General features: G+C 36.6%; 1 protein-coding gene across 6 annotated transcripts in view; it reads left to right on the top strand.

The window, feature by feature from the left end:
- Window positions 1-14,691, top strand: part of SYNE1 (spectrin repeat containing nuclear envelope protein 1) — a gene marked incomplete at its 5' end in the record, with an annotated part of 457,248 nt that overhangs the window by 97,374 nt on the left and 345,183 nt on the right. For 5 of the 6 annotated variants that reach the window (XM_082668957.1, XM_082668956.1, XM_082668955.1 and 2 more), the window contains 4 exons: window positions 5,048-5,131; window positions 11,488-11,508; window positions 11,972-12,064; window positions 12,975-13,153. In XM_082668957.1, the coding sequence (XP_082525083.1) occupies window positions 5,048-5,131; window positions 11,488-11,508; window positions 11,972-12,064; window positions 12,975-13,153 (377 nt within the window). The remainder of the gene's footprint in view (window positions 1-5,047; window positions 5,132-11,487; window positions 11,509-11,971; window positions 12,065-12,974; window positions 13,154-14,691) is intronic. The other variant, XM_082668958.1, reaches the window with a different exon arrangement.

Here is a 14,691-nt window from a genome sequence, read left to right as displayed (position 1 = left end):
TTTGTAGAACATTTACTCTTTGAATGGATCGGTGATTATATATCTTTAATCACACATAAAGATAGGAACACTAAATTAATTTTATACTTAGGATTTTTTTTAAGAATGTGAAGAATTCCATAGAAAAATTAAAAATAATCGAAGCAATATGAATAGAGCTTAAGGACTGCAGAGAAATTCATTTCTTATCTATTTTGTTAACCTTCTGTATAGTATTATTAAAGACTCCTTAACACTCTGCGTTCAAGAGGAGCCTAAAAGGGCTTCCCTGGTGGTGCAGTGGTTGAGAGTCCGCCTGCTGATGCTGGGGACACGGGTTCGTGCCCCGGTCTGGGAAGATCCCACATGCTGCGGAGCGGCTGGGTCCGTGAGCCATGGCCACTGAGCCTGCGCGTCCGGAGCACGCAACGGGAGAGGCCACAACAGTGAGAGGCCTGCGTACCGCAAAAAAAAAAAAAAAAAAAAAAAAAAAAAAAAAAAAAAAGGAGCCTAAAAATCCACTTAAAAGTACACATGGGCATTCTTAGGAAATTGAAGGCCCTTGCATGTTCACCAGGTGACTTTGTTAAACATCAATCATATATTGAGAGTAGAACTCAAGTCTGCCGCTGGGTTTGGCATTATCTTTTGACTGTTCAGCTAACATATCTGGAGTCTCTATTATGGAAAAGGCACTGCCTTTGCCCTCTAAGGAGAACAAAGGTGAATGAAGTATGGTTGGTGCCCTCAAAGAGCTTGTAGCCTGGTAGGGAGGATCACTGTATTAACTAGGGTAGGTCAGTTGTGTTAAAATAGATGCAAATATGGGGTAGAACTATACAAGAGGTGTTTATACCTTGCTCTTTTAGCCAGGATACAGCCAAAGAAGAAAAGCAGAGAAAAGGTATTTGCTTTACTAGATATCAGGTCTTACAGTGAAGCTTTATCACATAAGATAGTGTGGTGTTAATACAGGGGTGAGCATGTTGACTAATGCAATAGAGTTGAGAAACAGACCAAGGCATGAATGGAAATTTAGTTTATGTCAGAGGTGGATGTCAGATCTGGGAAGGAAAGATGGTTCAATAAATGGAAGAGCAAGAAAAAGGTATAGTTGGATCCTTATCTCTTGGCCTCTATAGAAATCAAATATACATGGATAAAGGCCCTAATGGCAAAAATACTTTAAACCCTTAGAAAATATAGGTGAATATCTCTGAGACATCAGGACAGGGAAAAAAATAAGGCAAAAAATATTAACTATAAAAGATTGTTACCTTTGACTATTTTAAAATTCAAAACAGTTTTTAATCAAAAAACTTTAAAGAAAGTGACAAAAAAGTTAAAAATTGGTCAAAGATATTCACAATACAGGTTAAAAAAGGATTAAGAAAGGATTATATCAAGAATATATGAGGTACATCTTCAAAACAATGAGTACAAACAACCCAAGAAAACTGGACAGCTACATGTAAAAGAATGAAATTAGAACACTCCCTAACACCATACACAAAAATAAGCTCAAAATAGATTAAAGACCTAAACGTAAGGCCGGACACTATATAACTCTTAGAGGAAAACATAGGCACAACACTCTTTGACATAAATCTCAGCAAGATCTTTTTTGACCCACCTCCTAGAGTAATGGAAATAAAAACAAAAATAAACAAATGGAGGAACCTCCCCATACTGTTCTCCAGTTACATTCCCACCAACAGTGCAAGAGGGTTCCCTTTTCTCCACATCCTCTCCAGCATTTACTGTTTGCAGATTTTTTGATGATGGCCATTCTGACCCGTACGAGGTGATATGTCACTGTAGTTTTGATTTGCATTTCTCTAATGATTAGTAATGTTGAGCATCTTTTCAGGTGTTTGTTGGCAATCTGTATATCTTCTTTGGAGAAATATCTGTTTAGATCTTCTGCCCATTTTTGGATTGGGTTGTTTGTTTTTTTGATATTGAGCTGCATGAGCTGCTTGTATATTTTGGAGATTAATCCTTTGTCAGTTGCTTCGTTTGCAAATATTTTCTCCCATTCTGAGGGTTGTCTTTTCATCTTGTTTATGATTTCCTTTGCTGTGCAGAAACCCTGAGAAAACCATAATTCAAAAAGAGTCATGTACCACAATGTTCATTGCAGCACTATTTAATAGCCAGGACATGGAAGCAACCTAAGTGTCCATCGACAGATGAATGGATAAAGAAGATGTGGCACATATATACAATGGAATATTACTCAGCTGTAAAAAGAAACGAAATTGAGTTATTTGTAGTGAGGTGGATGTACCTAGAGTCTGTCATACAGAGTGAAGTAAGTCAGAAAGAGAAAAACACTGTATGCTAACACATATATATGGAATCTAAAAAAAAAAAAGAAAGGTTCTGAAGAACCTAGGGGTAGGACAAGAATAAAGACGCAGACTTAGAGAATGGACTTGAGGACATGGGGAGGATGAAGGGTAAGCTGAGACGAAGTGAGAGAGTGGCATTGACATATATACACTACCAAATATAAAATAGATAGCTAGTGGGAAGCAGCCGCATAGCACAGGGAGATCAGCTCAGTGCTTTGTGACCACCTAGAGGGGTGGGACAGGGAGGGAGCGAGAGAGGGAGACGCAAGAAGGAGGGAATATGAGGATATATGTATATGTATAGCTGATTCACTTTGTTATACAGCAGCAACTAACATAACAATGTAAAGCAATTATACTCCAATAAAGATGTTTAAAAATAAATAAATAAGTAAACAAATGGAACCTAATGAAACTTAAAAGCTTTTGCACATATTGCATAATATCACTTATATGTGGAATCTAGAAAAATGGTACAGATGAACTTATTTGCAAAGCAGAAATAGAGACACAGATGTAGAGAACAAGCATATGGATACCAAGGCATGGCTGGTGGTGGGATGAATTGGGAGATTGGGATTGACATATAAACACTACTATGTATAAAACAGATAACTAATGAGAACCTACTGTATAGCACAGGGAACTCTACTCAGCGCTCTGTGGTGACCTAAATGGGAAGGAAATCCAAAAAAGAGGGGATATATGTATACGTAGAGCTGATTCACTTTGCTGTACAGCAGAAACGAACACAACATTGTAGAGCAACTATACTCCAATAAAAATTAATAAAAAGAAAAAGAAACAGACTTGCCAAAGAACAGAGGATGAGATGTTCACACCGTTGTTGAGCAGGGCAGTGCAAATGAAGACCACCATGAAAGACCATGTTACATACATTCAACTGAAAATAATTTTTTAAAGATAACTATCAAAATCAAGTGTTGGACAAAACGTGTATCCACAGGATTATTCTTGTATTGCTGATAAGAGTGAGTAGTACAAACACTTTGGAAAAGTTAGATTAGAAGTTCAAAAGTCACATTCCCCCTGACTCAGCACATCCACTGTTAGGTATACATCCTATCAGCACAGGTCACATAGGAATAACCTGGAAATAATTCAGATTCACATCAGAAGGAGAGTAAATAAATGGCACAGTATATGGCTGTCAAAATGAATGAAATACAGTGACAGGAAACAATATGGATGAATGTTAGCAATCTTATTATGTGGAAAAGTAAGTATCAAAAGATTAATACAGTGATATTCTTTATATAAGAGCTAAGAACTGAAATAAATATTCTTTTTAAGAATGCAATAAATGAAATGAATGTGTGTAAAAGGGAAAACATTGGACTGGGTTTATTGTGATGGTTGCCATGGTGTAGGACTTCAGGGGGATGGAATGAATGGTAATATTGAGGGATGTGGCTTTTGTGCTTAATTTCTGGGTCCTGGCTTTGTTTTAGTTGCGGGTTCCTAGGTGCTTTTTCCATTATAAAAGATAATTAATCGAATAACTAAATAAGTGGGCCATGCAAGAAAAGGATAAACATTTTAAAAGTATATTTTCTATTTAAATATTTGTTTAAAATGATGTCATAAAAAATTACCTGTTACACTTTTAACTGGAAATGAAAAGATACTTAGTTTTGAGCTCTAATGGGAGATTGTTTAGAGTTCTAGTGCCACAGAGAAGAGACCAGTCTATCAGCTCTGCAATCATGGACCTGTTATCCTCTTAGGTCTCGTAAATGTAATGCTATCCACTTCACTGAAATTATTTTGAGTTTTAAAATGAACAGTGTAGCACTTACTATTTTATTCTATTTATTAAATTATTTATTAATTTATTATATTTTGCTGAATCAAACACAAGTAACTTAGTATCCTTGTACCAGAACATACTATTCTGCGAAGAACATTTTCATTCTTGCACTCCTCCTTTTTAACCTTGGCTCATATGCGCCATGCTTTTTGGTCCTTCAAACAGAGAAACGCCACTAATACTGTCAGCAACTTTCATGTCAGTATGACTGAAAAAAAATGTGAGTGACCAAGAATACTTTTTTTAAGACTTTATTTAATTTATTTTTTTATTTTTCTGCGGTACGCGGGCTTCTCACGGTTGTGGCCTCTCCCGTTGCGGAGCACAGGCTCTGGACGTGCAGGCTCAGCGGCCATGGCTCATGGGCCCACCTGCTCCGCGGCATGTGGGATCTTCCCGGACCGGGGCACGAACCCGGCAGGCGGACTCTCAACCACTGCGCCACCAGGGAAGCCCAAGACTTTATTTTTTAGAGAAGTTTTAAGTTTATGACAAAATTGAGAGGCAAGGAGAGATTTCCTGTCCTCCCTCCACACACACCAAGAGCACTTTTCATAAAAATACTTCCTAACTTGCAGGAATAACAGTCTTAGTAGACAACATAGGAATTTTGTGAATTTCCAACCTTAAGCATACAGAAACCTTAAGGGTAAGTGCATTCAGAAGCTGAGAATGAATGTATTTATTGAGTAAATTATACACCTTCCAAGTGCTGTGGGGATAACGCTCCTCTATGTATCTGCTAACCTTTATAGAAATTGAGTATGTTGGCTGTTCCTGAACATTCTTCAAGTATATTTTGAATCCACTTAAATAGAGTTTTTAACTGTCTTTTTAATGTGTGCATTTTTACTTATTCCTGTCCTTCCCCCTTTTATAGCCCTGTGAACAAGGACGCCGGATGAAGCGAATCCATGCTGTGGCGAACATTGGCACGGCACTCAAGTTCCTGGAAGGAAGGAAGGTAAGAGGGAAACAAAAACAAAACACTTCAAGAAGAAAGCGTGGACATACTAATATTTTCATTGTTGATTGTTGGGTAAAAACACGGCATGCAATCTATACAACATATATGTGCAATATTATTGTAAAATCATTTTAGACTTACAGAAGAGTGGGAAAAAAAAAGAGGTACAGAGATTTCACGTCTGTACTTCAGCCAGCTCCCTCTAATGTGAGGGACTTATTTGTACATAGTACATATATGTAACATACTACAACTACCAAATAAGGAAATTAAAATTGGTATGATACTGTTAAGTAAAGCATAGAAATTAATCTAATTTCATCATTTTTTCAACAGTGTCTTATTTCTGTTCCAGGATCCAATCCAATAACATGCTTGCATTTTAATTGTTGTGGCTCCTTTGTCTTTTCCATTCTATGACCTTGTCTTTCTGTGTCTTTCATGACCTTAATGATAACCGCTAGGCAGTTATTTTTCATAATATCTCTCAGTTTGGTTTGTGTGATGTTCTCCCATGATTAGATTGAGGTTATACATTTTTGGCAAGAATTCCGAGGAAGTGATGTATTCTTCTCAGTGAATCAGTTTAGTGGATATAGATAGGATTCTGACTTGTCTTATTGCTGGTGATGCTAACCTCAACCGCTTGATTAAGTCATCTGCTGAGTTTTTTTTTTATGGTAAAACTACTACTTTTCCATTTATAATTCAGAAACAACTTAGGGGGGAGGTAATTGAGATTATGCTAATATTCTGCTCCTTGCTCACTGATTTTAGCATCAGTTGCCTTCAGTAATTACTTCTGTGCTGTTTGCCTAATGATGATTTTGTTTTTCCCTCATTTCTTTTATACTTACTAATTGGAATCGTTATGTAAGAAAAAGATGACCTTTCTTCCCCATTTATTTATTCAATTCCTTCCTTATTTCATTATGGACTCATGGATATTTATTTTATTCTATAGTTATAATCCAGTATGACTACTATTATTGTTATTATTGTTATTATTTTGTTGCTCAGATTGTTCTAGCTTTGTCCATTAAGAGTTCCTTCCAGCTGGCTCCTGTGCTCTTTTGACATGGCCCCATCCTTTTTCAATCATTTCCTTATTTTCTGGAGCTACAGATTTTCCAGGTTTATATTTTCCTTACCCCAATCCTAGAATCAACCACTTCTCTAAGGAGGCTTTGTTCCTTTCATTAGTGAATGGCATTTAGAAACCAAGATTTGGGTGCTAGGTGTGCTCATGGCTACTGAGGTTTCATTGCCCTCTCAATATACAGATCTAGATATATGTATGTTTACTAATCTGGGTATACACACATATCTATATTTCTCTCCCCTCCAGCTCTCTCTCTCTCTCTCTCTTTCTATATAGCTTCTTCTATTATGTGTGCATGTAAACCTTTACTTCAAATTGATACTTCCGATTTCAGTCCAATACCACAAGGTCCATTGCATGATGATTTCTTTCTGTTTTCTCTGGCAGTGAGAAACCTGGTTCTCATCTACAATATATTGTCTTCTTTTTCATCTCTAGTGTATACACATAAAGTAGTTTCAGAATTGCTAACCCACACCTTTGTGAGAAACATATTGACTAACTGGAGAACAGTATTTGTGTACAGTTCTTTCGGTCTTCAGCATTACAATATCCTGTCAAGAGAATGTTGTCCAGATTTACCTAGGTCACTTCTGTTCTCCCATCCTTTCAGTGTGATTATGTTATTCATTTGTGATAGAGTTAAGTAATAGAGTTATATTCCATTTTGGGCAACCCCACACACATCCTAGTTGACCTTAATTATTTTTTATTTTAGAGAACGAGACATTATTATGATTCTAGGAGCAAAAGTTACACTTAGAGAAGTGGCATTCCCTCCTCATCCTTGCTTCTCCATTACCATTCTCCTTCCTTTTACTCCTTTTCTTACCTCTAGGTAACCAGTTTCTCCAATTTCTGATTTATCCTTCCTGTATTTCTTTTGCGGGAATGAGCAGGTTATTTTCATACACCACCTTCTTTCTTATACAAAGGTAGCATACTAGCGATACACCAGGTGCACTTTACTTTTTTCATTTAACAGTATATCCTGGAAATCCCTCAAATCAGTTCACAGAGATGTTCCTCATTCATTTTTACAGCTGCATAGTATTCCGTGGTCTGGATGTTCCAGAGTTTATTCAACCACTCTCTTATGAATGAGCATTTAGGTTGTTTCTAGCATTTTTCAAACAGAAACGATGATGCAATTAATAACTGTGCATAAGTATTTTTGTATTATTGGAAGTGTATCTTCTGGGTAAATTTTCAGAAGTATGATTGTTGGGTCAAAACATAAGTGTGTATTTTGTTTTGTTAGGTGTTGACATATTTCCCTCCAGAAGGGTTGCACCAATCCTTTTAGATTTTAGCCTTTTCTAATTTGTAGAAATTCAGGAAGTCTGTGTTTGGCAATACCAAAACCAGCTTTATAAATGGATATCCAGATACTTCTGGAAAACAGAATGATTCAGTTATTTACTTCTCTGTCTATATGCAATAAATTATTTCATTTATTCCACAAATGCATAATTGAATACTTTCTGTAAAATGAGAATTCTGGAAAATATTAATTCTGGAAAATTAAAGAAAACTAGATTCTGGCTCTTAAATAATTTACATTTTGATGAGTTGTTAGTACAGTGAATCAGTATAAAGTTCAGTCAAGTGTGCTAACTTCACACCAAAGAGAGATTCTAGGCATTAAGATGGTGTAGAAAAACAGTCTTAACGTCTAGTAGAATATTGGACATTGTTTTCAGGTCACTTTAACATCATTCTTAATGGAGTGTCTCTCTTCTTCCTTCTCTCGCTTCATGAGTTTTTCATGGAAAGCTGAAAAAAAAGCCTTATTTAACAGGATGTTTATAGAGTTTTCCCAGTCATTTCATCTTCCATTTTGGCTATATAACAATAGTGTCCTTCTTTGTTTTGATGTATATTTGCTGGCTAGAATATGAAAACAAAATTCTTCTTATTAATTAATGTCTTGGAGAAATATTTAATGACTTAACCCATGAAAGGCATTGTTTGTAAAGAGAACCAAAGAGTCTTCTTTTCACAAAACACTTGTTTGTACCAGGTCCATTTTCACAGAACAAACCTGAATAACTTTTTAAAAAGTAGAGGATTCAGATTTTAAATATTATATTTACTAAGGGCAAAAAGTAATGCATTTGAGTTTCAGGACAAAATCCAAAGTATTTCCTTTCTGTCCCCACAAATCCCTAACTACTTTGATTTTTAAAAAATCTACCTGAAGTACATAGTTTTGGGCTTCTCTTTCTTGCATTTCTTCACCCCATTGGCTCACAAAATAATTGACAGTGGGGTAGAATGAGTTTTTGAAGACTCTTTGGTGCCCTCCCTCTTACTGTTTATTTTTGTTCTTTATAATTTAAGAACTTAAGTCTCAAACATATTTTCAAGAATTTGTCTTTAACCTTTGTATTTACTTTGTCCTCCATTGAGATTTTTTTCTTTAGATGATAGAAGATTTGTTTAGTACTCGGATAAGGAATAATGAAGGCACTTTTCAAGTTTACTGAAGAAAACCCTACCATTGTGTTTATTTTCCACTTGTTTACAGGGTTACTGAATAAAGGCATATGTTAGTATTTGATAAGAATTGTATAAGTTTGGCTCTAATGAATAGATTCATCACTACTTTCCACAAGTTTTTCTCCAATGAGGTGTCAGGTGGATCATTCTAAATAGTAATAGGAGGAGCCAGTCACTGACCATGCTTCCTAAAGCTTGCCATAGTGCACACAAGGACATAAATTTAGGTTCCTGTGAGGTCCAGATAGATGATGTAAACGATGAAACAAGGTAGAAGCTGATCGTGGTAGCAGGAAAACGGAGTAGTCCCATGTGCTGTCTGGAAGAAGGACGCAAATACTCAATTCCATCTGGTGTTACCTCGATGAAATGCAAGCACAGTGATCCCAGGTTTAACAGTTGAACGAGAAAAGCCAGTAGTCTGGATTTTTATTGAAATCTTATTATTTATTTAATTTATTTAAGTTACTTATTAACTAATGCAGGTATTTGGCTACCTATATATATATGTAGAAAACAACTCGTAAAGTGGTGATGCATCTGTTCATTAGGTTTTCCAATGTATCAAGAAAAGCTGGTAGTCTGGATTTTTTATTTAAATTTTTTTGAAATTTTTCCCAAATAATTCAAATTTTTTTTGAAAGGTCTGTGGGCCTTGTATTAGTCTGCTATGGCTGCCATAACAGAATACCACAGACTGGATAGCTTAAACAACAGAAATGTATTTTCTCACAGTTCTGGAGGCTGAAAGTCCAAGATCAAGGTGTCATCAGGGTTGATTTCCTCCTTTTTTCCAGGCTCGCCGACAGCTGCTTTGGCACTGTGCCTTCACGTGACCTTTCTTGTGTGTGTGTGCAGAGAGAGAGAGAAAGTGAGAGTGAGGGTTCCGGTGTTTCTTCCTCTTCTTATAAGGATACCAGTCCTATTGGATTAGGGCTCACTTTTACAACCTTGTTTCACCTTAATTGTCTCCTTAAAGGTTCTATCTCCAAATGCAGTCACATTGGGGGTTAGGGCCTCAACATGTGAATTTTGAAGATAATTCAGTCCATTCGGGCCTCTGGCTTACAAAATCAAACTTCTCCAAACCTAGAGGTTTTGTTAAAACAGATTCTTAGGTCGTCTTCCTTGTTTTCTGGCTCAGAAGGTCTGAGGTGAGGTCCATCTATGTGATTCATCCTTTCTGGTTTCTGGAATTCTTCAGTCTCTTTGGATGTGTCTCTATTGCCCCTCCCACAATCTTAGGGCTATTAAAAGTTTATTGTATATTTCATAGGATTTTGCAAGGGAGAGGAGGTATAACAGGCAAAGAACCTGTGCTCCCCAAACCCATTATGGTTTTTAAGGTTTTAAGAAAGAAAATAATTTTGAAAAACGTTTTTTCTTCACAAGTTGAGCAAAAGATCTTCAGATTCTGTAATAAGCTGAACGTATAAACTTCAAAGTGCAGTTGGAGCTGGGTTGAGGTAGGAAATTCAACTTATATATTCAATTGCATTTTAAAAAAGAATGATATATAAGGAAAGAGAAATAATTTGTCCTCTATGAAAGGCATTAATCTTGTGGTTATTAGCATGTATTATAAATTTGTGGTCCATGGACACTAAAATGGATATAGAGAAAATTCTGGAGAAATTGTAAAATGGAGCCGTCAAAATGATTATAAAGATTGTAATAGGTTCTGTCATAAAAGATTAAAGAAATGTGACACTCTTTATTTTCCACCAACAAGTATTTTATATCTTACACAGTGCTAGGTTTAAAAGAAGTAGACATACGATCTTGTGATCTGTGGAAGTTCTCAATTTTTTTCTGTCTCTGAACCTGCTGAATGAACTTCAGCAGTGAGATAAAATCCCATGGGTATATCTCAAATTATTTACAATGACTTTTGTGCTAGCTTTTACTTTACTTCTCAGTTGTATAACTAGTAAATTTAAACCAATTACTCAAGAGTAAGGTGATTGTGGGATGATTTTGCTTCTGATATTTTTTAAAAAGTAAGCTATTTACAAACTTCTGAACTTTATTTTAGTATCACACCTTATTAAATCTTGGCTGAAAATTATTTTTTTTGTTGTTTGTTTGTTTGTTTGTTTTTGCGGTACGCGAGCCTCTCACTGTTGTGGCCTCTCCCGTTGCGGAGCACAGGCTCCAGACGTGCAGGCTCAGCGGCCATGGCTCACGGGCCCAGCCGCTCTGCGGCATGTGGGATCTTCCCGGACCGGGGCACGAACCCGTGTCCCCTGCATCAGCAGGCGGACTCTCAACCACTGCGCCACCAGGGAAGCCCTTGGCTGAGAATTATTGAGCTAGAAGTCTAAGAAGTACCTTAGTTTTTTTCTTATTTGTCCAGGGATTATGAAGAGGAGGATAAGTAGCTAACTGTATTCTGCAGAGGCTGACTGAGCTAGACCTACCATACAAGTCTATGTTCCTGGGACTTCCTCATAGTTGGGAAGACATTGAAATGAATAATTGGGGACAATTGTAGACAGATTAATTCTGAGTGCTTTTTAGTTGTCAGTGCCCCAAAGTAGGGAACTGAATCCCCCCAGTCTCTTTCTACTCTCTTAACTGTTTCTCTTAATAATTAACTATTTCTTGCCTTTCCTTTATCTTTAAAATGTATTCTGCAAATCACGCTCTAAATTTACCACCTGCATTTTTATTCCCTTTGAACAAATAATGTGGATTTTGAAGGACTATTTATATATGTATCATCTTCTCTCTTTGTTTTTCATGTCAGTCCATGTACAGAGGATCACCGGTTAGTACAAATTTTAGAATTTTTAACTGCTGACTTTTATAGGTAAAAGAGAACATAAGTTTCATGCTATTTGGTAACAAATTTCAAAGTAAGTGCATCTTCTTAAACTTCCCCTCAGAGTTTCTTTTCCATTCCAGTCAACCTCTTAATGTAAAGAATAACCTGTTTTTTTTTTTCCTGTCTGGCATTTTGTTGGTAATTCCTCGCATGATGTCATATTTTTTTCAACTTTAAACCAGTTTTTGAAATTCATTCTGTAGTTGTGTTTATTGTGTGCACCTAATGAATGCCCCTGAAATTTCCACTGAAACCATGTTTCTATGGCTCACCCTGCTTCCTCTTGTGTACTGCTTCCCAGGCATGACCACATGTTATTGACGTCTAGTCAAGTGCTACTTATTGCGTAATTAAATGGTCTGTAATCTTCTAGTACATTACTAGTACAGTTTTTCTTTTTAAACAGATTAAATTAGTCAACATTAACTCCACTGATATAGCTGATGGCCGACCCTCGATAGTTCTCGGACTGATGTGGACCATTATTCTGTATTTCCAGGTATTGTACTTCTTCAGCTCCCTTTTCAGTTGATATAAATGTCACAGATGGAGGTAGTGGTGGACATTTTAATGATGAATAATGCCCTCATTTTCTGTACCTTTGCGGCTGAACCTCAAGTTAGCAGAGATGTGACCTTCACATGTACATTGTTTTTTGTTGGCAGAAAATGCCCTCTTTTTCTTCGCTAAGGTGTTATATATGGAACTCCCCAAAGAACTCGGCCAGGTACCCAATCCGAGAAGTGGGTAGAACACGATGGAGATGAAATATTGGTGTAAAAAGAGTTCAGGAAGCTTTTCTTTGTCCTCTGGAAGGGAGCGGTTCTATGCTCCTATTAGACATTAAGGGGAGAAATTAACTTGCTGTTCTCTCTGGGATAATTCTTCTAGCCGTAAGGTCATTTTTTTAAAGAAATGGACTTTATTTTTTAGAGCAGTTTGAGGTTCTCAGCAAAACTGAGCAAAGAGTACAGAAATTTCCCATGTACCTCCTGCACCCACACATGCATAGCCTCCCCTTAACCAGTATCCCCCATGGGAGTGGAACCTTGGTTACAATTAATGAACCTTTACTGACACATCACTATCATTTCAAGGTTTGTAGTTTACATTAGGACTCACTCTTGGTGTGTACATCCTTTGAGTCTGGAGAACCATTAGGTTTTGTTTTTTTCATTCATGCATGTATTTAACAAGTGTTCATTACTGTGTACAAGGTCCCATTTTAGATGTGGAAGGAAGTGCAAACAGGAGTAAGACATTGGTCGTGCCCTTTAAGAGCTTATATTGTTGGGAGGTTAAGGGTGTTAAGATCAATCAAGTTGGAAAATTAAACCACCTGAGAAGAGAAGAACAAAGATAACGCTGACGTAATGCTGACGTTTTGCCGACTGTTGATGCTCACGCAGATTGAGGAGTTGACCAGCAACCTACCGCAGCTGCAGCCTCTGTCCAGCAGCACATCCTCCGTGGACAGCGTGGTCAGCTCTGAGACCACCAGCCCCCCAAGCAAACGGAAGGTGGCCACCAAGATCCAAGGAAATGCTAAGAAGGCTTTATTAAACTGGGTCCAGTACACAGTCGCCAAGTAAGTACCAAGAAGGAGTTTGTTTAAATTAGAAACGCTTGAATAATTTGAGGTATCAATTTATGACTGAGTGCACATTCCAGTGATTGCAAAATTTATGGAGACAGAGGAATGAATGGCTTTGCTCCGGCTCTCATTTCACTCTTCCCTTGAATTAAAATGTAAACAGAAAGCATCCCTGATACTCTAGGAAAATGTTGTAATAAAACTAAATCCTTCTTCACTTGTGTGATGGGACCCAATTAAGTTGTTTAATCCCTACACTTGATTGGCATGAGGACTAATGCCATTTAGGTCATTGTTTGGATTTTCTGCTGCTATTAGATAATTTTTACACAAATAATTTAGAGGTTTAAACGTGATTATCTCTTCGTAAGACTATTGAGTTCTATTTAATAATATTGTGGACTGAGATCCACATTCTGAAATAATCATATTTGTTTTTATACCTTGACACTTTCTGGCAATTTTATTTTTTAATGTTTTCTTTGATCTTATCTTTTATCTGGAATGTACATTCTTTTGTCAGCTCCAGCTATATGGACTGGGAGTTTGCTTCTAAGCATAATAAGTTTACATGTGTGCACATATATGTGAGGATACTGGATATAAAATTACTACTCTCAAAAAGTACTTTCTCATAGCAATTGCAATAGAGTTTCAAGTTGATCATACCAATATTTTGTGGTCAGATGTGGTACGTAATAAGATCTCTTCACCTAGAAGATGTGTTTTTGTAAGATTTTCCTAAATGACATGTAAAATTAACTCGCTTTCTATTTTGTTTCACATGCCTAGATATAACCCACATCTAATTCTCTCCTTCTGGAAAATAGTTGTAAACAAGTACTTATCATTATAAAACACTGAGGCACTACACACAGGAAGTTCTATTTTTAAAGAGTTTGAAGAGCAAAAATAAGGAGAGAAAAAAATAAACGTAGAGAAGATGTAATTAGTGTTACTAACGTATAGTTTTATTTAACTTGTAAAGTGTGTTGATGGTTTTCTAATTTGGGGTATATTTTTATGATTCAAGTTGCAATTAAAAATATTTCTGAAAGCAAAGCTTTGTGACTCTTGGGACTCTAGTAGGGATGAAATTAAAAGCCCTTCCCACATTGCTGGCATGCTCTTTGCATTCCATCTACAGTGGGTATTACTAATCTCTTTTGCAGCTTAACCAAGCAGGGAGAAGAAACGTGTTGGGTAGGAGAGGACTGGTGACCACATGCTACAACATATATCATGATGCTATCACGATAAAAATTTGTAATAATGTCAGTGTGACATTCTGTTGTCTCTTGCTCCACACAGCATTTAATTAAACAAAGTAAATAAATTTTCATTTAATATTATATAGCTTGAAATAAAATCAAATTCAATGATGTTGGAGTTTTCCTGCATAAGTTTTGTTTCACACATGATGTGCAGGGGTCTAATAATAATCGTCATTCCTGCAACTTGTATGTTTGTAACATTGGTGGAAGTTGTATTTTCCTTACCTGTATAAATGTCCAGATTTGTGGACCCAAGGA

This window comes from Grampus griseus (assembly GCF_964374135.1).
Source record: "Grampus griseus genome assembly, chromosome: 13".
NCBI lineage: Eukaryota > Metazoa > Chordata > Mammalia > Artiodactyla > Delphinidae > Grampus > Grampus griseus.
This window is presented reverse-complemented; position numbering and strand designations above follow the sequence as displayed.